Source organism: Caretta caretta, chromosome 1, assembly GCF_965140235.1.
Source record: "Caretta caretta isolate rCarCar2 chromosome 1, rCarCar1.hap1, whole genome shotgun sequence".
NCBI classification, from domain to species: domain Eukaryota; kingdom Metazoa; phylum Chordata; order Testudines; family Cheloniidae; genus Caretta; species Caretta caretta.
In genome coordinates this window covers 252,154,584-252,181,619 of record NC_134206.1, presented here as the reverse complement: position 1 = coordinate 252,181,619, position 27,036 = coordinate 252,154,584, and the positions used below count along the sequence as shown (strand labels likewise).

The 27,036-nt window shown below is 37.7% G+C and overlaps 1 protein-coding gene across 2 annotated transcripts in view; it reads left to right on the top strand.

Annotated features, from left to right (window-relative positions):
* GNPTAB (N-acetylglucosamine-1-phosphate transferase subunits alpha and beta) overlaps window positions 1–26,737 on the top strand; it is a 70,242-nt gene extending 43,505 nt beyond the window's left edge. For both annotated transcript variants that reach the window (XM_048831299.2, XM_048831288.2), the window contains 11 exons: window positions 308–431; window positions 5,269–5,472; window positions 6,848–7,974; window positions 9,041–9,240; window positions 9,716–9,935; window positions 11,101–11,214; window positions 13,369–13,454; window positions 16,662–16,760; window positions 19,626–19,793; window positions 20,398–20,488; window positions 21,919–26,737. In XM_048831299.2, the coding sequence (XP_048687256.2) occupies window positions 308–431; window positions 5,269–5,472; window positions 6,848–7,974; window positions 9,041–9,240; window positions 9,716–9,935; window positions 11,101–11,214; window positions 13,369–13,454; window positions 16,662–16,760; window positions 19,626–19,793; window positions 20,398–20,488; window positions 21,919–21,996 (2,511 nt within the window). In that variant the 3' untranslated portion in view covers window positions 21,997–26,737. The remainder of the gene's footprint in view (window positions 1–307; window positions 432–5,268; window positions 5,473–6,847; window positions 7,975–9,040; window positions 9,241–9,715; window positions 9,936–11,100; window positions 11,215–13,368; window positions 13,455–16,661; window positions 16,761–19,625; window positions 19,794–20,397; window positions 20,489–21,918) is intronic.
* Window positions 26,738–27,036: the final 299 nt, after the last annotated feature.

The following is a 27,036-nucleotide window of genomic DNA, read 5'->3' as shown; positions in this document are numbered from 1 at the left end:
TAGACTTTTTTAAATCTTTTAAACACTGTTTAACCTTTATATAAATATTGTCTGTGGGAATGAATCCAGGGCCGAGAGTCAGGCGGTCCTGTATTCTTCTCTTGGCTCTTTAATCGATTTACTGTGTGGACCTCTGAGCCTTAATTTTGCAGACCTGTAAAAGGGGATAATACTTACCAGCCTCACAGGTGTTAAGAATTAATTATTGTTCATAAAGGTCTTTGAACATGTAAAGCAGTATGCATAGATAACTGCTAAGTCTGCTTATTTGACTGAAAAACTGAGATTGTAATATTATTCCTTCTAGGTTTACTTGACTTGGCCTGTGCCAAACTGTGCTGAAGGATGTCCTGGCTCATGGATTAAAGATGGTTACTGTGATAAGGCCTGTAATAATTCAGCATGTGATTGGGATGGAGGGGATTGCATTGGTAAGAGAATTCAGAAACTAATTAATTAATCTACTTTCTTACAAAAATTCTGTAACTGGTAAATTATCCTGTATATGTGAACAATTCCCCTTTTAATAGAAAAAAATAAATTGGTCTTTCTTACAGATATAAAGATACATTTCATTATGTGGGAAATAACATGCTTCAAATTACAGTATTTGAGCAGTACACAGGGAAATCTTGCTCTGTGTATCGGATCTAACTAGATGAGATGGAGGGTTCTTTGAGCCTTAATGTCTATTAGCTCTGCAGCTCTGATGGTAGTAAAATGTTGGTTTTACTCATGAACAAAGCACACATCACTCAGAAGATTTATAGGGAGAAGAAGTATAGCAGTAATAAGATATCAATTTCAGAATCATTCTTCTGACCAGAATCCCTCTTTAAGGGAAGATTGAAGATTAATAATGGCATTTTACATACTTTTGACAGCTGTGTATTCTCTCTCATATCACGGATTCAGTATTATATAGTTGAGTTTTAAATTAAAATTGGACTTTAGGTATGAATGTTTTGCCAGAGTATTTAATACAAAGTTTACTTTGTGAGATTAGTAAATTTTTAAATTTTACATGCTCTGTCATTCATTCCTTTTGCTAAGGAGATTATCCACACTCATTTCTCTGTCAGATTTTTCCTGATGTTTTAAAAACCTGTTACAGAGCATGCTCTGGCTAGAGTCTAGACCACCTCCTCAAGCCTGGTCCTTATGAATGTTTGTGTTCAACACACATCCATATTTTGAGTACTTATTGTCCAGTGTGAAGCTAGCAGATGGTCATGTCTTTGACATGGTGGACCTGAGGGTCTAACTATAACATGCTCTGTCTTGACATCCATTTCTCCACCTTTAAACACCCTAACTTTCTCCAGATGTGAACACACTGAAGAACATTATTTCCCCTTCCATTTCTCTTCCTGTCAGATACTTCATTTTATGAGGGTGATTTTTTGTTTTTCATAGATTTATATAAGGCTAGAAAGGACCACTGTGCTCATCTAGTCTGACTTCCTGAATAAAATATAGGGTACAGAATATCACTTGTAAGTCTTGCTGTGGAGGGAATTGTTCTTCTCTGCTATATAAGTGAGTACTATTAAGCACAAGAGCTTTTGGTGCATTTTCTTAAAAGGGAAATCTTGTTTTTAAGCTTTGGGATGTAAATGTATGCACAGGATTAGAATGCAGATGAATGTTTTCCCCTCTGTATTTTAAAATAATTCTAGATGCTCTTGTTGCAGAGTTTCTCAAAAGTCCTATCAGTGTTTTTGTCTTTTAAAGTTAAATTTTATTCTAAAAAATTATTCTATAAAATGGCATCTTTTCATTCTACTGACTATTTCCTGTGAATGTTCAGAGTTCTTCTTTGAGTGCTGGTCCCTATGTATATTTCCCATGTGGGTATGTGTGAGCGCCATGCTCCTGAGTCTGAAGATTCTTAATAAGCATTGTCTGTTGACTCACACATGCACAATAGCCTTCCTTGTGCTCCAGAGTGAGGATGTAAAAGGCAGTGCAGGCTCATGCCTTTCTTGATCCTTCTTACCACTACATGGCCTGAGTCGGAACCCTCTGTGTGCAGATTTCTCCAGCTTCTTTCTTATAAGCCTGTAAATAGATATTGTAGATAGTTTTTATATTTAATAGAATTAGAGTTTTATATAGTATAGTTAGAATAGCTTTAGGGGAATCCCTTCCCTCAGTCTGGAACTATGCCCAGAGTACCAGTGTTTAAAAATTGTGTCTCTTGCTCTCGCTCCTTCTCTGTGAGCAACAACCACCAACACTGCCTCTGCTTTTTGGGTGAGATGCATCTCTCTGCAAAGTGCAGCATTTGCCGCTTGTTTCCCCTGTGAACTTGTGAAGCTCATGAGATTATGGAGAAGGTCATGAGACCGCATGCTGATCTGGGCTAGGGAGACTGACTCTCTCTCTCCTCCCCCCGAACATTGGCCCCGACTGACAAGCAGCCCAGTGAGTGTGAACTTGGGAGTGGAGCATGGAGCTGCCAAGCACAAGGAATCATCAGTCAGGGCTTTGCATGAGAGTAAAGGGCACTCATGGATACAAGGACAGATCCCCTTGCATGTCTCTGTCTGGGTCGTGTGAGCCTCTGCACACAGATTCTAAGGCTCAGGATCACTTAAGATTCCCAGGCAGGAGGGTATAGCACAGAAGAAAAAGGATTAGTCAGTCCCATTGTTGGCTCCAACTCCTAAACATAAAGACTGGCATTCTCCAGCTCCATCTCAGAATGTTGGACCTGACCCTTTGGCGGTACCTGCCCACCATCGGGAGGACAATCCACCCTCAACATTTCGGGACACATCGGAACTGTTGTTCCCGACTGCAGGAGTGCCCTGAACATTGGGATGTGGGGACACTTAAGTCTTTCTAGAGGATATCTTCTTCTCTTATCCTTAGCCCCCTCTCCTCTCAGGCCTGATTCTGTGAGAGACATTGCCACAGCAGAGGATGAAACTACTTTAGTAACACAGGAACCCTCTCTGCTCCAACCCTCAGGCAAGCGTGTTCATCCTCTGGTACCGACAGCCCTACCAGTAGAACAAGAACAGGTCTCTGACTTGGGTGAGTCAGATGCTCTGGCCTGTTCTTCATCTCCTTGCAAAGAGATGAGTCCTGAGAGGGAGTGCAGAACATCCAGATGCCCTACTCCCAGATATGACTTTCCCAGGGACTACTGGTACCTGATGCTGTGGGGTCCTCTCAAACTGTTGATCCCTCATATTGTCCCTACTGGGGCCTGCATGGTAAATGTCCCAGGAACTGTCCATGGGCCCTACAGCACCTCTCCCACATGGCATCTGCCGGATCTGTTAGAGTAGTAGTATAGGAAACTGAGCCAGATTTACGCTACCAACAGGGATCTCATTCTCGTCTCTGGACTAAGTGATCACTCCATTTTCACTGGACAACCCTAAGGAATACCAGGAGCTACTGCAGAGGATAGCAGATGACTTTTAGATCCCACTGGAGGAGGTCCAAGTTCCCAACACTGTCTCCTTGACGTTCTGTAACCAACAGGTCCAAGCAAAGTGGCACTCCTGGTAAATGAGGTTATCATGGAGCCAGCCACCGTGGTCTGGGATACCCTAGTCTCCTGCGCCTCCACACATAAAAGAGCTGAGAGGCACTATTTTTTCCCAGCCAAAGGAGCTGAATTTCTTTTCATGCAACCAGTGCCCAACTTGCTGGTGGTTCAGGCAGCCATGTAAAGAGCAAAGTTGCAACACCCTTTGGCTGACAAGGGCTCAAAGAGGTTGGACCTTTTGGGAAGTAAGGTATTCTCTTCTATGAGCCAGCAATTCCATATCGCTAACTATCAGTCTTTGTTAACAAAATACGATTTTAACAACTGATCTAGGCTGGTAGACTTTAAGGACAGAATTCCCCTCAAGGACAGAGCCCAGTTTCAATCCTTCATCAGAGAAGTCAAGCTAGTAGCAAAAACATCCTTACAAGCTGCAGTGGATGTGGTGGACGCAGCATTTACAGGGCTTGCTACTGGTGTAGTTATGAGGTGTGAGTCTTGGCTTCACTTTTCGGGGTTCTCCAGAGAGGATTTACTGTTTGCGTCAAACTTGTTCAGCAAGAAAACTGATGAGTCTCTGCACTCACTGAAAGACTCTAGATTGACCTTCCACTTCCTGAGAATTTATACCCTGGTGCCAAAAAGAAAAAACTACAGCCAGGTGTATAGGCAAAGACCATTCTCTCCACAAACATTCTACCACAGGTGCCCAGCTGAGCCTCTGCACAAGCAACAGGGTTCAGAGACCTCAATTTTCAGGACCCTCTACTACCACGACCTCCACCCAATCCCACTCACCTGCTAAAGGAGGTACTTTTGATGCCTCGGTCAATAATTGCCTACTTTTATTGACGCCAACCACTTCTATTTCCCCTCCTCCCCACAAATCTTTGGGGGAAGTCTTTCACTTTTTGCCCACAATTGGGGCTCTGTCTTGACAGATAGGTGGGTTCTAGAAATTACTAACATGGTTACTCCATCGAATTTCTCTCTCTCACATGCTGTCCCCACCACCACCACAAACACCTTCCCAATCCCTCATGAGGAGATTCTTCGCCAGGACGCAGACACTTTTCCATCGCAGGGCAATAGAACGAGAACCACCTCAGTGTCAAGCGAGAGAGTTCTATTCCCCATACTTCATAGTTTACAAAAGATGTTACTAGTGATGTGTGAGAAGGAAAGAGTCTAGCTTGACTCTCAGTTCCCAGGCTGTTTGTGCAGTACTGATACTTACAAGAATTAAAAAAGTGATTACTTGTGAATTGAAGAAACTGTATCTGGAAATCCGTAATACAAAAAACATGGAACACCATAATAGCAAGCCACTTTGCAGCACAGAACTGTACTTTACTTTAAGAATATTTAGTAAATAAATTTGCTCCTGTAGAATGTACAGTGAAAACTGATCTCAAGCAACCAGCAAGGGAGTAGCAAAAATCAGTAGCTTACCACAAATTTGTCTTTAATTAAAATTTGGACAAATATATATTGGTAACCTTAGCAATATTTAAATTGGTCTTCTTAAGACCAGGGGTTTCCTATTTAAGATAGAGTTAACATAGGGTAGATTTCACAGTAGTTTATAGGGGAAGAGTTAGCAATCCGCTAATGTTAAGATTTGATGTTAGTATGTAAGAGTCTTCTTTTTTTTTCAAACTAATTTTCACAAATGAGGTTTAAAATAGTAGCGGAGAGTAATCCGTGTCAGAAGTAAGGGTTTTAATGGATGTTTTCCCCCCCACATCTCTACCCTCCTTTAGGGAACAGTGGAGGTAGTCGTTACATTGCTGGTGGTGGTGGAGGTGGTGGAGCAGGGAATGGCCCACCCTGGCAGTTTGGTGCTGGAATCAGTGGAGTTTCTTATTGTAACCAGGGCTGTGCCAATTCCTGGCTGGCAGATAAATTCTGTGACCAGGCATGCAATGTCCTCTCTTGTGGATTTGATGCTGGTGACTGTGGGCAAGGTATGTAAAATACATAATTGACAGTCTTCATGTGAGAATTCTTCAGAACTGTATGTTACTGTTTTGTAGTTATTGCTTGTGGAGTCCTGTGTTAAGACACATTGCAGAGTTGAGGGAAAAGAGCTGTGAGTGTATTACCAGCTTGGGAAAATGCGTATGGGTGGTTGTTTCATGAACAAATTCACTCAAAAGAGTGTTTGGGGCTGATTTCATTTTTTCTTGAGCAGTTATTTATTAAGTATGGACAGTGAGTTTGGTGCTGTACAGAACACAGAGAGAGTATCAAGGTCCTTGCCTCAAGAAGCTTACGTTTTAAATTAGAAAATTCAACACAGACACACAAGCACCATGGCCTAATCTCAGTGACACATTTATAGATACTTACCTCTGAACTAGTATTGAAAGGCTTCACATGATATTTCAAGGATTCATTTGAAGGAAGAGAAAATTTCAGGGATGCTAGGAGAGGGAGGGAGTTACAAATATAAGGGATGGCATGGAAAAGAATATGAAGATGAGAATGGGAGCAAGATACAAAAAGGCTTGGGAGGAGTGCAGGCAGTATAAAGAAATGAGAGCACAGAGATGTTTGTAGTGTGAAGTTATGCAGAGTCTTAAATGTTCATGTAAGAAATTAGAATTTGATATTGAAGACCAGAGGAAGTTAATGGACCAGTTCAAAGAGGCGAGTGACGTGGTCATAGTAGTTAAGTGGTAGATATTAGCAGCTTTTTATGTAGGTGGGAGGGGCTGAGCTGAGATGCAAGAAGGCCAAAAAGGTTTTTGTTGTAGGAATAGAGCGGAAAGGACAAAAGCATGAGAGGTTGATGAGAGCTTGAATGTGGGACGTGGAGAAAGTGAGAGGAGTACAGTAAGATGCCAACATAGCATCCTAGGAGGATGACGAACTTGTCAGCAGTGGTGGAGATGATTAGGGCGGAAGGAAAAAGTTCATTTTGGCCATGTTGATTTTTGAGGTCTCTAGCCAAGATATGCTGATGTAGTATAGTTCATCTAAAGAAACATAAAAGTATCCATTAGAATGTGGTGAAAGCAAAATTTGGGGGTTTCAGTTATGATCTGTAGTTTAAAATAAATGAGGGAAAGTGGTAACGTGCCATAAAAATGCTGAAGGTGGAAATTGAAAGTCTGATGATCACAGCTTTAGAATCGCCACTGGAATGAATGGCAAGTTTATAAATCTTAATATGTTATAAAATGGTGATCCATTATTTGGATAAATGAATGAGAAAAATTGGCAGTTACTGTAGTTACCATTTTTGAGCTCACGCTCTGTTGATATTTTGATTACTGCTTAAAACGGGATTGAAGAAAAATGACAGGGTGATAAATTATTAATTCTTTGTTTTTCCAGATCACTTTGACGAGTTGTACAAGGTGATTCTCCAGCAGAATCAAACCCAGTACATTATTCCAAAAGGTGAATATCTGCCCTATTTCAGCTTTGCTGAAATAGCCAAGAAAGGAATTGAGGGTGCCTATAGCGATAATCCAATTATACGTCATGCTTCTGTTGCCAACAAGTGGAAGACTATCCACCTTGTAATGCACAGTGGAATGAACGCAACTGTGATCTATTTTAATCTTACATTTCAAGATAAAAATGATGAAGAGTTTAAAATGCAGATAGCTGTTGAGGTTGATACCAGAGAGGAACCAAAATTGAACACAACTTCCACCCAGAAATCGGACACTTTCATTAAAATTACACCTTCAGTATCAGAAGCTGAAATGATTTTTGAGGATATTCCTGAAGAAGAACGTTTTCCAAGAGTCAGGAAACGTCCAAATAACACAAAGGAGAGTTTTCTTGAAGATGTGGTAATGCCAGCAGTAAATGTGTCTTTCCTCCCTGAAGATGTTCGGTTGGCTCTGTGGAACTTGGATTTAAAGCTAGAAAATGGTGATATCACTCATAAAGGTTATAATCTATCAAAGGCTGCTCTTCTGAGATCTTTCCAAATGTTACCTACAATGACAAAAACAAAGGAGATGCCAGGCATGGAAAGGAAAGGTATCTATGATGATGTAAAAAAACAGAAGAACCTTACCAGTTGGCACAAGCCTGATAAAGATTTAATCAGTGGCAAAAGAGAAGCTGTAACAAAAAAACATGAAGCAGTTCCTTCAAAGTCAGTAGCTACAAAGAGTACTGTTGTGACAATGAAGGTAAACAGGCAGTTTCCTCTAAAATCAATTTCTGAATCCATGCCTGTAATCCAGAACATGGGAAATAAAAATGGATCTCGAGAGAAAATACTGAATGCACTCATACCAAAAGAAACCCATAAGTCAAAAGATATTGGAAATGTGGAGACTGTGGAAGAGAAAAAAGAGGAAATGGAAATAAACAAGCCACATGCCAACGTAGATACAGCAGGCAGCAAAGTGTTGCCAGGAAGGAAACTTCAATATTACACTGGAAGTGATCAAGGCTTTTTGCCATGGGAAAAAAATAAGTATTTCCAAGATCTTCTTGATGTGAGTATCCTAATGCATAACACAAAATATATCACTTCAGAAAATTTGTCATCTTTGCTTTATGCATAATTTAATGGAATACAGTTAAGGTGAAAATCACAATGAAACATTCTTTGCTTATGTGGCAAATTCTGAAATTCTGAAAACCCCAGAGATATTTTTAAAATCTGTTTTACTTTTAGTTATTTTCACTGTTCATTTACTTTCTGCGCTTCTCCATGGGTGATGAAAGAACTGTCCAAGTTCACTTTTTCTCTCTAGTTGGGTTTTAGTCAATTTTGCAGTCTAGTTTTCATGCACTGGCACAATGCAGTTGTTCAGGTTTACAGCACTGCAAAGGAAGGTTTAAATTAGTTCTCATGTAGATTTGTATATACATACAAAATTTTATTTTTTTGTATAAATCCAATCTTTAGAAAATTCCATCTACAGTTTTGGGTCTAAAAGGTAAGTTAAGTGTCTGTTTTATTATGCCAACAAAAACTTATAGGAACCGATCAAGTGAATACAGGAGGAAATCCTTCCCAGATGTCTAGCCCAAAAAATTTGTTCTGGGAATCTCTAGAATGGAAGAAGGTAGAACACACAGAGTCATTTGACAGAGGTTGCTCCTAATTGCTTTCAACTACTAGAGGTGCTCCATTTAAAATGTAAGATATTTTAACTCTTTAAATTTAATCTTTGATTGAAGGTTCCTTCTACATAGAATCCATACTCCAGAGACATGATTTTGTTAATTGTAGGTGCGTAGCCATCAAAGGGAATGCAATATTACATACATGTCCTGCAACAAATAGTGGCTTTTCTATTAAAATTTAATAAATTAAATGAGGTTCCATATGTCATTTCCTGTCGGTGCATGAGAGTTTTAAGGAAGGTCACATTTCAGGCCTAAACTGTCACTGTAAAAAAAAAGAGAACTCAACTGTTTGAGCAAAAACATTTGACACGTCTTACAGTTTTACAAATATAGAAAAGCACTTAGTACTTCATTGGAATTATCAACATACGTGTGTGTTAGGATCTCTAATAATGTAACCCTGGGTTATGCCTATCATTTTGTTAGGAAGAAGAGGCATTAATTAAGGAAATGTCTTACTTTACTGATGGTAAACGAATTGGCAGGCAGTTGAAAGATACATTTGCTGATTCCCTCCGATATGTAAATAAACTTCTAAACAGCAAATTTGGATTTACATCTCGGAAAGTCCCTGCTCACATGCCTCATATGATTGACCGCATTGTTATGCAAGAACTACAAGATATGTGAGTATGCCTTTGTTTGAAATAAGGTGAAACTCCAGAGCTGTTGTAATTGTGTCTGCTCCCTTGAATTTATAGCTTTGTGTTGATGATTGACTGTCTATGGGTTAAAAGAAAAGGAGTACTTGTGGCACCTTAGAGACTAACAAATTTATTTGAGCATAAGCTTTCGTGAGCTGTAATAATGCTCAAATAAATTTGTTAGTCTCTAAGGTGCCACAAGTACTCCTTTTCTTTTTGTGAATACAGACTAACACGGCTGCTACTCTGAAACCTGTCTGTGGGTTGAGCCTGACTGCTCCTTAAACTTGTATTTTGAGGGGGGGAGAGAAAATTATTCCCTCATTAGGACAACAGTGTTAAAATAAGTAGTCTTTGGAGAACTTTTTGAACTTCAGATGAGGTACTTTTCTTCAGTAAGGAATGTTTCACTTTAAGGTGGCAAAGTAGTGAATTGATTTGTATTGTATCTGGGCAGGTTTCCTGAGGAATTTGACAAGACCTCATTTCACAAAGTGAGACACTCGGAAGATATGCAGTTTGCTTTTTCATATTTCTATTACCTCATGAGTGCAGTTCAGCCACTGAATATTTCCCAGGTTTTTGATGAAGTTGATACAGATCAGTCAGGCATTTTGTCTGACAGAGAGATTCGCACATTGGCTACAAGAATTCATGAACTGCCCTTAAGTTTGCAGGTACATTTTCTTCAGAAACCATTTTTGTTGTTACTTCAGCTGTAAAATTCAATATGACCATTATCGCAAGAGAAAACAAACACACACAGCAACATAAGGCAATTCTTAAATCTTAAACATACAATGGAAGTTTTAATATGTGCTACTTTTTTTTTTTTTTTTAAATAACATTCAGGCAAACTATCACTAATGTTTTAGCTGTAGTAGAAGAGCAATCTGTTTTCTTCTGAGTTCAGTAAGGCATTTGGTTTGAACATAATATAAAATAAAATGTTAAATGACTTAGTATTTGTTTATATTATGGTAGTGCCTAAAGGTCCTAACCAGGATTGTGGCCCCATTGTCCTAGGCTCAGTGCATATGCATAGTAAGAGCGAGTCCCTGCCCTGAAGAACTTACAACTAAATAGACAAGGCAGGTGGAGTGGTGAGAGAAAGGAAGTAGCGTAATAGTATATATTTATAAGAAGATAGCACCCTAAGACCCCATTGTGCTGGCCACTGTACAAACAAAAAAAGACAGTCTCTGCCCTGAAGGGATTGCATTCTAAAGACACAAACAGACAATGTGTATTATCTCCACTGTACAGATAGGGAGCTGAGGCACAACGCAGATAAGTGACTTGCCCCAAAGATCATGCAGGAAGTCAGTGACAGAGCTAGAGCTAGAGCCAGATCTCCTGTGTTCCAGGCCAGTGCTTTAATGAGAAGACCTTTTTCCCCTCTCTCCAATTCTTTCCTCCTCTCCTCCCCATTGTTAAATAACTTAATAAGTTATTTCAAATTTTGAAATTTACATGAAATCATCAATAGTGCAATTTTATTGATGTTCAAATGGAAAGGGCAATTCCTTTGCTTTGGTTGTGCCTCTGTGGCCCTGATTCAGCCAAGTATTTAAGTATATGCCTGACCTTACATAGGTGAGCAGCTCCATTGACTTTAATGAGACTCGTACTTAATACCTTGCTGAATAATAGCCTATATGGGGTATATATTTGGGGTATAGCCTGTATTTGATTTTGTGCAAAAATAGTCCAATACATTTTGTAGCTAATATTTTAAAGGTACTTTTAGACATTCTGAATACAGAAGGAATATAGTATAATTATAGAACCATGTTAGTGAGAAAATATGTAATGGATTTATTTCTTTCCTCCTTCTGGCAGGATTTGACAAGTCTGGAGCAAATGCTGATAAATTGCTCTAAAGCACTTCCTTCCAACATCACTCAGATTAATGTCATTCCTCCAACTCAGGAATCTTATTATGATCCCAATCTGGTAAGAAAATATTTAGCCTGAAAGATGTAAATTTTGTCTCATTTCCTGAGCTTGTATCTACTGAATTAATTGTTTTCCCTGCGCAATTTTAAGAATAATTCACAAAAAATATAGCATGTATGCAGATTTCTTATGTTAGGTATAAAACTGTTATAAACCACACTTCTAGTTGTTAAGGTCAAGAAATATTCTCCACAAAAGTAAAGAATGCAAATTTTCACATACGTGACATTTATAAGGTTGTCCTTTTTTCAAAACGTGAAATGTAGTTCAGCATGTTGAACCAGAGAGGCAATATGCACTGTCCTCATTTATCTGAGGGTTTTGATGGCACTAGACAAGTGTTGATCTGGAATTTCTCCAATTTGGTGAAGAGATTAGCTCTGTGTGTACCTAGTCTTGAGATGCTTTCCTCATAATTCTGATACTTTTGAGTAACTCCAATTGACTTTTAATGTGGTTTAGGCTTCCAGTGCCTAAATCACTTTTGAAAATGGGACTTGGGCCATGTCTACTTGCTTTGCTGGTTAGGTGTACTAGTGTACTATAATGGCAAAGTGCTTCTAGTGTGAATTCATCTTTTGCTGGTGTTTATTCCATACCCCTTTGTTAAATGACGTATGCCAGTAAAATTGTAGTTTGCCCATATAAGCTGATCTATACTAGAGGCTTTTTTTGGCACAGCTATGTAGGACAGTGATCACACCTCTTCACACCCTTGACTGACATAATGATGCTGGCAGAAGTTTTGTAGTGTAGATATGCCATTAGGTTATGAAGTCATTAGGTTGCTTTTGAAAAATGTACTCTAGTGCTTTGCTAAATTGGGCTTTATAGGTTCAAACCAATACTTTGTGGTACATTGTACTCAGAAATGAACTTGTTAGGCAGAGAAAATCATGGAGCACAGAATAATTACTTCCAATGACAGTCCTTTAAAATACATGAATTTATGTACCAAGGGGACCAGGCTGTCCTAAAGGAGCTGGTTCTTGGCAGTTGTTTCTTCAGCAAGAATTGGAATACTGATCAACCGCATCAGCCTGGTCTGATGAAATGTAAATGTATATTTGGGAAAACTCCAGATATTCAACACGTTGCAGTCCAGATTACCTCATTGTCTTTTGTGGTATTCACACCTTTGTGATCATCTGAGTGAAGTTTGCAAAACTATGCAATGGTTCAGTCTAGGTTTGTCAGTAAAGTGAAACTTTGAGGAGAGGCAATAAACTTTACTTGGGATAGAGTTAAAAGTAAGTCTGAATAGTTAGGAACAATTTTAAATTATTTTAATCTCTTTGGAGTGCTAATAAACTGTCACTAATCTAAGCACTAATCATGAGTACTAACATTATCATTTCTAAGTCCACTTCAAATAGTGACATAACAGTGTTTGTTTTTAGCACAGAGGCAGAATTTATTTTTACTTTTCTGGGTTGCAAGGGCTAAATTTGTAGGAATCAATGTAGCACTGTAGAAAACTTCCCTTGGGAATAGAGATTTGGTTCCCAGAATTGTTGTTTCCACATAGTTCAGACTAGGAATAATAAGCTTAATACCCATCAGCTGTTCTTTAGCGCTTGCCTGACCAATTTTACTAGTTGGCATTGACTGGCTTGCATCAGGAATGCCAAAATCAGCTGTCCAACCTGCTTCAACTAGTGAATATTGTATTAGAGATGGAATGCAGAAGCTAAATAGAAAGTTTTCAGAGTAGCAGCCGTGTTAGTCTGTATTCGCAAAAAGAAAAGGAGTACTTGTGGCACCTTAGAGACTAACAAATTTATTTGAGCATAAGCTTTCATAAGCTACAGCTCACTTCATCGGATGCAACCGATGAAGTGAGCTGTAGCTCATGAAACCTTATGCTCAGATAAATTGGTTAGTCTCTAAGGTGCCACAAGTACTCCTTTTCTTTTTGTAAAAAGAAAGTATAACAAATACTAATATTAGAATGCACCAACGTCCCTTCTTTTTCTAACCAAACTGATTGTTTCTCATTTTCATCCTAGGAGCAAAGTTTTGTATAGTTCTCTGGAGATTGTAGAACTCTGTTCTTTTTATAATGCATTTCTTTCCAGGAGACTTTTAATAATATAGTTTATAGAGCAGTTATGCAAGGATGTTGTTTACCCCAGTTGTATTTTCTTACAGCCTCCAGTGACTAAAAATCTGGTAACTAACTGTAAACCTGTGACTGACAGAATTCGTAAGGCATACAAGGACAAAAACAAATATAGGTATGTTATATTATTTTTATTTTTTATAATTGTTTGTATAATATTTGTAAACACATAGTAATAAGATGAGAGGTGAAAATGCATAATTGATCATAGACTGCACTGTACATGTTAAAATAAATTTAATCCAAAGCTTCCTATTTGTGGTACTTGAACAGAAATAAAAACAGAATTAATAACTACTTATTTTTTTTCTGTTAGCTTTTTATTAAATTTTATTTCTTTATTTTTATACATACACAAATGAAACATAACAAATTATACATAAACTTCTACTAATGTGTTAACCATTTGCTACCTAACCTTTACCATACTGGAGACATTTAATTATATGTAAAAGGAATGTTTAAAATAACTAATTTATATTTGTATTACACAGTTTACAAACAGACAAAAATTGTTTATACAAATCCAAATAGTTTTAAATCTTATTTGGCCTTATCCTTATTTTATGTACAGAGAAATTGAAGAAGAAAATTTATTAGAATAAGATAAAGAACCGAAGCAAACTTCAGAGGAGGGGGAAAGAAAAGAAGAGGGAAGGAAGTGGGCAGAGGGGGAGATGGCTGGAGGGGGAGTCCGATGCATTTAATAGTATCATTTAGATGCTTCCAGGAAAGCATCTGAGAATCTCTGAGAATTTTTCTTGGGTATTTCTATTACAGCATTCAGCTCTTTTCCTGGTGGCCAAGGCTCCAATCTTCAAATGTTGGTTGCTTTTTAGATTTCAGTTTTTGCGGCACTAGGCTTTTAGGAATTATTAATGCGATGCTGAGATAACTACTTATGTTTTATGTTTCACCACCAAAAAGGATATGTTATTTTTTAATTTCAGTGATAATATACTTTTGGTAGCCTAAACGTTTTTCATATTACATGTATTTCAGAGAACGATCACTATTATTTCGCCTCAATTCCTTTCCTTGGGCCAAATCCTGACCCTAGTTTATGTAACTGTAAGGAGTACAATAGCTCCAGATGGCTATGTAAATTAACTGCATGCAGCACAGACTGATACTAAGGACTGCTGGCATAAAAAGGTGCAGAAGGAATCTTCCTCTGCTTTGCCTGTGGTATATGTTAATCTGCTTGAGAGGGGATCCCAGTCTCATATTTCCTCATTCTGCTGGGGAAAGGAAAGCTACTGTAGCCCTAGCTGCCTTGTGCATTTCTTGCAAGGAAATAGGTGTGTTGAGAATTGAGAATGGGATTCTTCTGTTGGTTTAGGGAGGGGTCATTGTTGTCCTGCCCTGTGTGTGCTGGGAATCTGTCTAAGCTCTTGAGCTCAGAGCTCTGTCAGATCTAATAGCCAGGGGAAATGACTAGCCGCACAGCCTGTTTAGTTTCTTTGGTGGCCCTTCAGCCGAGATGGAACTCATGATCTAATTTCCACAATGCCACATACGCCAGATGGGCTCGACAATCAGACTCCTCTTCCAAGGTGGGAGAGCTGTTTGGGAGGCCACTGAAACTTGTCTCCCATTGCCTAAGTGGCTACAGAATCTAGCAGTACTGTAGAATCTAAAAGTTATGAACTGACCAGTCAACCACACACCTCATTTGGAATTGGAAGTATGCAATCAGGCAGCAGCTGAGCCACACAAAAAACAAATACAATACAGTACTGTGTTAAATTTAAACTACTAAAAAATAAAGGGAAAGTTTAAAAAGAAAATTTGACAAGGTAAGGAAACTGTTTCTGTGCTTGTTTCATTTAAATTAAGATGCTTAAAAGCAACATTTTTCTTAGCATAGTACAGCTGTATTAAGTCAATTTTCAGTTGTAAACTTTTGAAAGAACCACCATAACGTTTTGTTCAGAGGTGTGAACATTTCAGAGTTAAGAACAACCTCCGTTCCCGAGGTGTTCATAATGCTGAGGTTCTACTGTATTATAGAACTGCTGAAGGCTTTGGGTCACAGATGCTGCTTGATCCAGGACTTGGCCATTTATTTATTTAATGACATCTCAAAGTGCCCTAAATGCTTGGCAGAGATCATAAACAGGCCACTGCCCCAAAGAGCTTACAGTCTGATTTTAGACATGGCACAACAGATGAGGTGACAAACACAATAGGGAGGGAATGAGGCAAGGAAAGATGAGGCACAATATAATTAATTATAGGTTTCAGAGTAGCAGCCGTGTTAGTCTGTATTCGCAAAAAGAAAAGGAGTACTTGTGGCACCTTAGAGACTAACAAATTTATTTGAGCATAAGCTTTTGTGAGCTACAGCTCACTTCATCGGATGCATTCAGGGGATAATACAGTGGAGAGATTTCACTTAAATTATGTTACTCAGTTTAAGGCTCATCTTGGTGGTTTTATTAATTTTTAATATAAGATACAGTGATTGTAATTGGCTTACTTGGTGTTGTGGACATTGTTAAAAGGAGGGATTTAAATGAGGAGGTGGTAGTGGCCAGGCCTGACAAAATAAGAAAAATGTTCCATACATATGGGGCAGCTTGAAAAAAGGAATGGCAACTTTTGTGGGACAGTTAAACACGGCATCAAAGGTACTTTTAGCCTATAGATTTCTTTCCGAGACTTTACACTTCATACATCTACTGCTTTGTCAATATTTGTAATTTATTGCATTTAATTGTAAGGCCCACATCTCGCAAAGACTTATGCACCTTTGTCAAGTTAAACAGATGTGTGAATCTTTTCAGGAATTGGTCGTAAGATTAGAGTTTTATCCTAATCCTAATTATAGTCCTCTCTAATTAAAATACTTCTTTTTTTTCCCTTCAGACTTTCAGAGTGGGGAGTGAAGGGGCAGGGGAGGGATTGAGAGAGATTGGTTTTAAGAATATGTGATACAAACATAATAAAGCATACTTTGTAAATAGTAGAGGCTTACATAGTTTACAGGAAGTCTCATTAACATTCTTCCTTTGAGATCACTAGTTAACCAATGTGAGTATGAGAATTCAGGTCTTAATTTTCCAACAGGTTAATAACAATTTTTTTTAAAATGTACAGAAAAGAGATTTTGTGTAAGAGTACCAGTTGTAGTGAGTTAGCTTCCTTGAGTAAATATATTGAGAGATGAACCAAATTTTAAACAACTCTGGGCGGGGGGGAAAGGATAATCAGATGTAGAGCAGTGCAGCAATAAGACATTTAATTTGTAGAATGTCATGTTCATAATGCCTGACTCACGCTGTTATGCTAATCTAAAAATTGTTTTAATAATACTAAGGTTTGAAATCATGGGAGAAGAAGAAATTGCTTTCAAAATGATCCGCACCAACGTTTCTCATGTAGTTGGCCAGCTAGATGATATAAGAAAAAATCCCAGGTACACATTAATTGTTTTCTATGTTTTGAGATTGCTTTATTTTCCCTTGAGACAGCTTCAAACATCTCATTTTACAGGGTGCTTTTACTAATATTTATTAGGTGTAAGGCAATTGTGAGTAAAAATTACTTTTTAAACATCAGGTTGCAGTCTTAATCATAAATAAACACTATTCTGTCACTAGCACTGCAACTTATTTTCACTCCCTACTTTTTCTGCCACATAATTTTCATATTTGTAATGAACTAGAAGTGTTGAATATTCTAAAAAACATGATGAAAATTGTGAAGAACTTTCATGCGGTCATGCAGAATAACTTGTGTATCTGACTTTTTCATTAACCACTGCTAAATTTTTATATTTATAAAACCATTGGAAATTTGCAGAAAACTTCAGCAGCTGCTGCTGAGAGTTTAATCTTGAATAGGATTCTACAGATCACAAACATCATATCACAGGCTTTAAAGAATTGGCCACTTTGTGATCTGTTTTGTACATATAATATTTAAATGATATATGAAATATTTGAAGACACTGAATATTACAGTATGTAGGCATTTGTCTAAACATTTTTGAAAGATCCTTTGTTACCAAATCAGCGTGCTGATTTACTTTGTATACAGTGTCAAATGTTCTGCCCCACCTACCTACCGTCTCAGGATATTTCTACACAGCCTGTGGCAGCGAGTCTCTGAGCCCTGGTTGACAGACTCAGGCTTGCACTATGGCGATACAAATAGCTATGTAGATGCTCCAGCTCTGGCTGGAGCTTGGACTCTGAAGCCTAGAGAGGAAGATGGGCTTCAAAGCCCAAACTCCAGCCGGAGCCGCAACGTCTACTCAGCTATTTGTAGCACCATAGCATGAGCCTTGTGAGCCAGCGCTCTGAGAGTCCCTGTTACGGGTTGCTGCTCGCTGTGTAGACGTACCTTCAATTATAGTTAACTCTGCAAGGAGTGGAAAGAAAATAGAAATGCTGAATCTTAACCTAGAGTTCCCCCTTTGCTCTTACAGTTCTGGAGTATCTTGCAGGCGGCATTCTATATTAGAGTAGGATATGCAGAGTCAAAAGAATTGAGTTGTAGTCGCAGCTTGTCCACTGATTCAGTGTGGGAGCTTGGGCAACTCACTTAACTTCTCCTTGTCCTTCTTTCCTCAGGTGTAAAATGTGATAATGCTTTCCCAACTTTGTAAAGCCTTATCCAGTGCTTTTCATCTGATGACTTCAGAGTATTATTTTTTGCTTATTTACTGATCCATGTAAAAGGTTTTTACTAAGTGCTCCAAGCAAGGGAGAGCTTTGTGGTCTAGGCATCAGTTTTGGAATACCCAGAACTATTGGACCTGCCCTTTCAAATCCTGAAAGAATTGAACTAGTCTTTCCATCTTGTGAAGAAAATGAATAAAATTCCATTGTTTGCTGTCCGACAATCTGTTGGACAAAACCTTGAAAACTGAGGTGCTTTCTGTTCTTTTTGGATATTAAAAATCCATTTGATTTACTTAATTCTACTAAGACAAAATATCTCTTCTGCACACTGTTGTGTAGAGCAATGTGTGCCAGTTGTCCTGGTTGCCACACAGATTCTAAGGTAATGGGCAGAATATAAAGATCTAGGTAGACTGTGTCCGTCACCCCAGAGAGAGTAGCATGGTGACAGTTAAGCTTTACGTAGGTAGCTGGTGAACCATTTTTAGATCTTTTGGAAGGCCAGGTGCTAAATACATGCAAAATATTATTTTCTCCGCTATTTGAAAGGACACATTATACTGTACAGCAGCTGACTGAGCCCATTTCTTCACAAAGGTTAGCAGTTACCAGGCATATGTTACCAGATATGATTTCTTTCTCTGGGGAAAAAGTAAGGCTCTCTTGTCTTGCAATATAAATAGGGCACAAAACCTTGCCCATATGTAGGAAAGGACATTTTGCTGCCAAACACCACCTCAGAGTGGCCAAGGATACACAGCTGTCAGGCAGACTATATGCTGCTTCAGTTACAACAAATAGCACTACCTAGATCTCAATGTCTTTCTATTTGGACTCTATACAAGAGGCATTGTGGGGATCCTGGTTTATTGGTGATTTTCATATACATTCTAGAGACAAGGTGTGTGAGGTAATATCTTTTACTGGACCAACTTCTGTTGGTGAGAGAGATGAGATTTTGAGCTACACAGTTTACCAGTAAAAGTGTGGGAGTTTTTTCTGACTACCAAACCTTTAAGCTCAGCCTGGGGTCTGTAAGTCAAGTTATGTTCTGTCTGGCTTATGTGTCGTCATTACCAGTAAAGGTTATTCGGGCCAAATTTTGCCCTCAGTAAAACTATTACCTTCCATTGCTTCACATGAGAGCCTCTGAAAAATGCAATATAAATGGTTTAACTATTAGTATTGTGCTGCAGCACCTAATACAATGCAAATCAATCTATCATTTATAATATTGAGAAAATAACATGAATTATAAGTGACCCATGAAACTATCTTGCTAGTGTTGTAATTTGGGGCTTCTGTTCTCTGTGATCTTTATAATCAACAGAGGGCTGTGAGATGACTCACTCTTAAACATCTGCTATTAATTCCATTAGAGGGCAGTGGTGCACACAGACACATGGTACAGGACAGATGCAAATGTAATATGTGTTAGGTACAACAGATATTGGGACTTCTTGCCACCCTACGTGCTCAGTGGATGAGGAAGGCCTTGACTCCTAACACCTGGAAAATTAATCAGATAAATGCAAAGATAAGGAGTGCTGTTACCTGTATTCGAGTATATCTATATCCACCAAAAATACAGTTTGCAAATAGCTTTGTTATCATACTAAAAGAAATATCCTAATATTGACTCTTCGTTTTTCTAGAAAATTTGTTTGCCTAAATGACAACATTGATCACAATCATAAGGATGCTCAGACAGTGAAGGCAGTGCTTCGGGATTTTTATGAATCAATGTTTCCCATACCGTCTCAGTTTGAGCTGCCAAGAGAATATCGGAACCGCTTCCTTCATATGCATGAGCTTCAGGAATGGTAAATTTTACAGATTCTCTTCCACATTCTGTGTGAGCTATTGTGTTGTATCAGCATCTAACTCAATGTATAGAGCAGCTGCTGAGGGGTGAGTGCTGGACAGGCTCTGCAGCTGCCTCCCCAGGGCCTTCCACATTGCTTCTCTCTCCCGAATTTCCCCCTCCGCAGGCCTCACATGTGACCCTTTAGCACATTCTGACAACCCAGTGTTGAAAAACACTTGGTTTAGAGCATGATGAAATGCTGTTAGAAATCCAGTTTTAGCTACAATTGAGTTTAAACCATGTTTAAACACAGTGGCCTTACATTTGAAACTATATACTGTGGAGTGGGCCCAAGAGCTGTTCCAGCATGCTACTAAAACAGTTCACTGGAACTGAAAAGATTTGTTATGATAAATATGTGCAGACCTTACGATGTACCTTACAAATAACCATTTTGCTTTTTAAACCAAGTTATATAGGGGTAAATTGTTACACAATAGTGCATATTTTTTTCTCTTTATCTGGATATTTTTACTCAATGGAATGTTAGGAACTTTATGATATGTCAGTGCAAAGGTACAAACATTAATATATAAAACTCTGTTTCCATTTTTGTACAGGAGAGCATACAGAGACAAGCTAAAATTTTGGACTCATTGTGTGTTAGTGACATTGATTGTGTTTACGGTCATCTCATTTTTTGCTGAACAGGTAAAAGTTACAATTTCATCCAAATACACAACTTTAGTAGTATACAGTGTCGTCTCTATAAAATGAATTAATTTTTTTAGGGGTTTTGAGCAATAGCTGAAGTACTGTTTCGTGGCATATAAAACACATGTAGTAAAGAAGTTTTGGAACAATAAAGGAAGGAAGACACCTTGACCAAAGTTTTCAGAAGTGATTCGTGATTATGGGGTGTCTCATTTTTCAGGTGACTTACTTGCGAGTCCTTAAAGGATCCTGACTTTCAAAGGGTGGGTGCTGAGCACCTTTTGAAAATCAGGTCCATTTAGGGTGTGTCAGTTTGGGTCCTCAAAATCACCAGTCACTTTTGCAAATCCTAGCCTGTAAATATTTCTATCAATCAAAAGCAAAGTAAGATAACACTAGGAAAAATTGATTAAATACTGATCAGCTGGTCCAGACAGTATCCAACTTAGGGCAGAAAGCATCTGATCCAAAGCCCACTGAAGAAGTCATTAGAAAGACTCCTGTTGACTTCAATGGACTTTGGACTAGGTCCCAAAAGAAAATGTCTCCAGTTCGCCAAACCCTTAGGCATGAGAATTATTTTATGCACATGGGTAGTCCCTTTGAACTCAAACATAGTCAGTGGAACTAATCACATATTTTTGTTTGCAGGATCAGGGCCTTAGATAACAAACTTATCACTGAAAATTATGTTTGCCTGTTATGTTTCCTGTTGATAAACCTTATTTCTATTGTAGTGTTTGTATTTGATGGAAAAAAATAAATGAACCATGCTGTTGTCCAATTTCTTTTCCTGTGTATCTGTTCTATGCTGCTATGTTAATCTTGTTCACTCTTTCCATGATCTGATGAGGAAAGTGTAATTTTTGAAAACTTGCCCATTATATTTTTATTTAGTCCTATTAAAAAAAAGTCACCTACAGCTCTTGTGTGTGCTGCCCCTCCCCAACTCTCCAAGTTTGCAGCTTTTTTAGCTACTGGAAACTCCTGCTGTATAAAAACTTGGCTTCGAAGGTATAATTAATTTAGTGAAAGGACTAAAGCTCTAAATTTTATATTTAAGTACAGACAGATTTGTGGTAATCCTCTTGTAATTAATTGTGCCCAGTTATTTTATTAAGCTAGTTAAAATATGCACTTTCAGATTTAGTATATTATAAGTCTTGGAAATAATCACTCACTATTGTTCGAGTGTTCTTGACCCAGACATTGACAAATCTAATAGAGACACCTAAGCCTAATAGAAGAGAGTTTGAGTAATTGCTCCCTTCCTCTTGTGTAGGGAAAAAATTGAGGGTATAGTCTTTTATACTTGATTGCTATGAAATGGTCAAGGTTTTATGGGGTTTGTGGGAAGAAAATTTGATGACCTGTTCCCCTTTGATGTTTGGGAAAACTAAATATTAATTATTTTTTTAACCTTTCAGCTAATTGCACTTAAACGAAAGCTTTTTCCGAGGAGGAGGGTCCAAAAGGAAGTCGGTCATGAGCGAATCAAGGTGTAGAAGAGCTTTGCTTCAAAATCAGTCTACCTCAAGCTGTAATAAGCATTTAAAATTGTTACTGGAGAAGTGTCTTTATGATGTAACATTTAGCTAGTTGGACATGAAGAAAAAAGTCAAATATCCATAATTTACAGCCTTCATGGCGCTCCATGTAACACCCAAGCTCCTGAAGTTATGAGATGGGGGGAAGTTAGAAGGAGTGGGCATTGGCAGTTCTCAACTGGTTTTACTCTATAAGCATTATCCTTTTTATAAAAAGGGTTACTGAAACAAACCTAACTGCATTTAAAGCAGTGGACTTTGCCAACTAAGTAAAATGTTGGAAAGTTTAACTGTTCAGGATTAACTAGAAAGATATCCCTGACCTTGCATTCCAAAGCATTTTGCAAATTGCTGAATTAATCAATACATTGTGTTGATGCTGCTTTTCCAGTTTTAGAAGTAAAACAGAGGATAATTGCTTAATTTCCCAATTAGATATAGTCTACATTTGATGACATTTACATTGTTTAAATATAGCAACAATGCAACCTCAAATTGGTGGTCTCTAATGAGGAATTGGATGATACATATCCTAATGATATCATCAAGAATCAAACTACTATTATTTTAAAGATTTTATTTCTCACCTAATTCATCAAACTGCCAGGAATACTGTGGTATTGTTTGTAGGCCTAATTACAAAGAGAGAGCTACAGTCAAGTAAAAGTGACTAGGATGTTATTATTTTACAAGTGTTGTAAATATACGAGCAAAAGTGCCTCACCATATGAATGAGTAATATATTGTTTTAATGTTGCATTGTATTAGAGCGATGTTTCATTTCTGAATTTGGTAATTATATTCTCATATGAAGCATTAATGTTTTAAAATTTGGACAAGCACGGGCAATCCTGTCATACTTTCAGACCAGTGTCAGGATAGCAAGATTTTTAAGGGGGAGACAATACTGAGACACTTTTTTCAAGCAGATATTTTTGACAGAGTACTTGCAATCATAGTTATTAACAGTAGTCTTCTAAAATCACTTCACTAATTATTTTATAATTGGAGCATGAAGTATACAATACATTGTGTGCTGTAAGATATTCAGTTTGTTTTAAAAGTAACTAAAGTCTTGTGATAAACAATGAAGTTATTTTGGTTTATTCTGTTTTTGCTCTAGAGGAAAAGAAAATACATCCAATTTAGTAAATTACTCGCACCTATTATTCCGGTAGACTTTGCTTGTCATTAGAAATATTCAAAGGTAACTCTAATTTGTTTTCATATTATCCAGGGCATATGCCGATTGTTAAACCAAATAGAATCTAATTTTTAAACATTTTAAAATATGAGCATTTGTATTTTTCTTTTTAGAATTTCATACTAGAAGATCTCAGATGTATTTAATATGCTGTGACATACTAAAGTAAACACACAGCATATAAAATGAGCAGTTTGTATCTGCCCTACTTTCAGTTGTCAAAGTCTTCTATTTTGGCAGAAGTGTCGAGGATGGTAGAATACTTCCACAAATGAAATTACAGGAAAGCCAGGATGAAATAAAGTTTTATATTTTTAAAACTTTTTATTTCAAAAAGACACTCACTAAAAAGTAGATTAAGTCCAAAATTTGATCTACCTTAAAATTGTTTTAGTATTCTGCACTGTATTTTTTTTTAAAGTACTTGAGTACAAGAAATGATTAAAGAAAAATAACTACAGGGCCAGTTTTTCAAAACTTTTGGCTAAGTTACATGTGCAAATCATGAATTTCCATATACAGATGGCATGTCAGTGCACGGATGTCCATTCATTTCTGCAGTTTAAGCAAACACTTTTGAAAACTAGGTTCATATTATTTTGTTTTATTGCACCAATAGCCAGCCAGCAGACAGAGCATAAATTAACTGACAAAATTTATTTCCAGATCTGTGTCAATGTCTGTGACAGTGATATCAAAAAGAATGAAAGGAAGCAGAGCTGAAAAAAACTGGGTGTAGGAGGAAAACATTACCCCAATATTTCATAAATTGGAAAGGACAAAACTAGTGAAGTAAAATATTTCTAATCTTCTATGAGGTTAAAGAGCAGAGAGTAGAAATCAAATGATAAATAAGTTCTTGACAATATATTTTATCTTTTTGCTCACTTTTCAGAATTTTTTACGTAACTGTAATGTACTTAGATAAAATAATTGGGAGAGGTGAAAACTTCATTGAGATCATATTCAGATGATGAAGCATATAGATTCATTACATGATTTGAGAGAAATAAAATCTTAAATTACTTTCTGGAATTTTCTGTTCAATATGGTTGTTACAAGCAATACGATTGTTCTGAGCCATATGATGATCGCCACTTCATAAATTAGGATATCAGAAATATGCTACCACTATAATATCTGCCAGCAGCTGATAGCTTACTCATATCATTTTTGCCCCAAAGGTCATATCTTGTCATCTTATTTAAAAAACAATTACTTTTGAAGTGACCTGTTTCAAATACAATAGATCTTAAAATCAAAGGAAAATTTTATGCTGAAATTAGCATGTGAAACAATATTAAAGTCCAGAGAGAAAGGACTTTCAAAACTTTGCTACATTTAAAGCTTTCGATCCTCTTAATTGCATCACTTTCTTCAGCAGTAAAATTAGTGAATATCACCTGTTGAGGATAACTTTTACTGAAACAAAAAAGATGGTCTCTAGCATTTGGTCCATAAGTAGTAAAATGCATGTCATAACCTTCTAGCTGAGGGGTTTTTGGCTGTCGTCCATAACTTTGTCAGCAAGGAGTCACTTGAGGCAAAAAATAAATCTTCAGATATGAGACGTCAAACAATTTGACCATGAATATTAATGTAACATTTGCTAGTATAAAGCTAAAAAATGACTGTATAATAGGCTATTAAGGCCTCAGTCCAGCAAGGAGCTCTGTGTGGGTGAACCCTTGCATCTGTACAAATGTCCTCACAGACCTAGGATAGATGCTATTTCAATATACTGAGATAGACCGTCTTTGTGAGTGCCTTTGGAACAGAGCAAGTAAATTATTAGTAAAATTGAAAAATTATCTATAAATAAATCACATTTTAAAAATATTGTTTACATTTAAAATATTTTGATGTCAGCTTTTTTCCTTATTCACCCTTAGCAAAGTATTAATACATTTAACATTTTATTACCTAGTGTCTCAAGGGGCCTTTTTTTAGGGCCTGTTTCAAAGCCCAGTAAGTTACTGGAAGTCTTTGAATTGTCTTGTGAGCTTTGGATCAGGCTCTAAGGCCCTGATTCAGCAAGACATTTGAGCACAGGAATAATCGTATTGAAGTCAAAGCGAGGGCTCATATGGTAGGCAGGTGTTTAAGTACCTTCCTAAATTGGGTCCTGTGTGTTTCCTTTAGAAACCACATTTAAGGAAGTGAGATGTTAAATAAAGTATTAAATAAGGAAGAAATATTAAATAGGTTCAGGTAGATTTTCAAATACCTTTGTAAAATCATTGTTAAATTGATTATTCTGGTTTTGAATCAGTTTGAAAACTATAGAAATACCGCTTTACAGATATCATTTTTCCTAAGTGTTAATCCAAAAATGTGTTTTTTGCAAAGAATGCTGCTGACACTTGAGCTCTAGAAACAAGATAATCTCATTTTCTTCTTTCTTTCATGGGTTTTTAGATATTTAACATAGTCATTGTTTTAGAACCGTTAACTTGAAGATCCTGTCAGGCTTTCTAAAATATAATGTCCTTATTAGCTGTAACACCTAGTAGGACCCTAAAAGGAACTAAATTTGTGCAAGAGCACTCTCTTATTTGATGTCACCAGTAAAAAGAGTGACACTGGAACCAGGAAAATTCTTATTATTTAGTACAGGGGGTGGCCAACCTGAGCCGGAGAAGGAGCCAGAATTTACCAATGTACATTGCCAGAGAGCCACAGTAATACGTCAGCAGCCTCCCATCATCCCCAGCTCCCAGTGCCTCCTGCCCACCGGCAGGCCCCCTGATCAGCGCCTCCCCACACCACCTGATCAGCTGTTTTGTGGCATGCAGGAGGCGGGGGTGAGGGCATAGCAGGCTCAGGGGAGGGGGTGGGAAGGGGTGGAGTGGGGGCAGGGCCTGTGGCAGAGCCAGGGGTTGAGCAGTGAGCACCCCCCAGCACATTGGAAAGTTGGTGCTTGTAGCTCTAGCCCTGGAGTTGGTGCCTATACAAGGAGCCGCATGTGGTTTTGGAGCCACAGGTTGGCCACCTGATTTAGTAAATTGCAGAGTGTGTTAGAGGATGTGAACCTGTCTTGAAGAATGCATGGACTGCTGAAAGGACTGAATCTTCAGGATTTTATACACTGTGAACTTGATGGGCATAGCTATTGCACAGAATACTCTGCAGTAGCTATTCCAAAATAACTCCCAGTGTAGACAAGGTCTTAATCTTCCAAAGAATATGCATCTGTAAAAGAAAAAAATGTGAGCAGCGTTTTTGGACTTAGAGAAACTTGTGCCATGCAGCGTCCTCCACAAATGTCTGTTTTTGACAATTCCCTTTGTTAAAAATTACATCATCCTTCTTCCTGTTATTTTTACTGTGATTTCCAACTTCTCAGTTGTCTGAATAACTAAAATCCCATTTTTGCACTTGGTTGATCTTCAACTACTTACATCACATACTTATTTTTATTCATTTCTAATTCAAGCTATTACAAAATCAATTATGCATGGTTGCATTGTACAATAAAACATTTCTAGATGTTGATTAGTGTCTACTAGTGTATCGTCTTGTTCTGTATTTGCTTGGTGTGTCTTTTCTAGACCTTCAAGGAAAGGAGTCTATCTTTTCTATTAATTTACATTTACCGTTTACATTATATTTACCACTTCTGAAATTCAGGCACCTCTTAGATTGATGGTGGCAAACATCCATTGCCCAGCACAATGTACAGCAGTGGCAGAAGGCAAGTATTGGTCAGAACTTTGTTGAACACAGAAAGCAGAAACATGCCATGGAGGATAATGAAGGTGGGTTTGGTCCCCGTGTGTGAAATGTATGTGGAT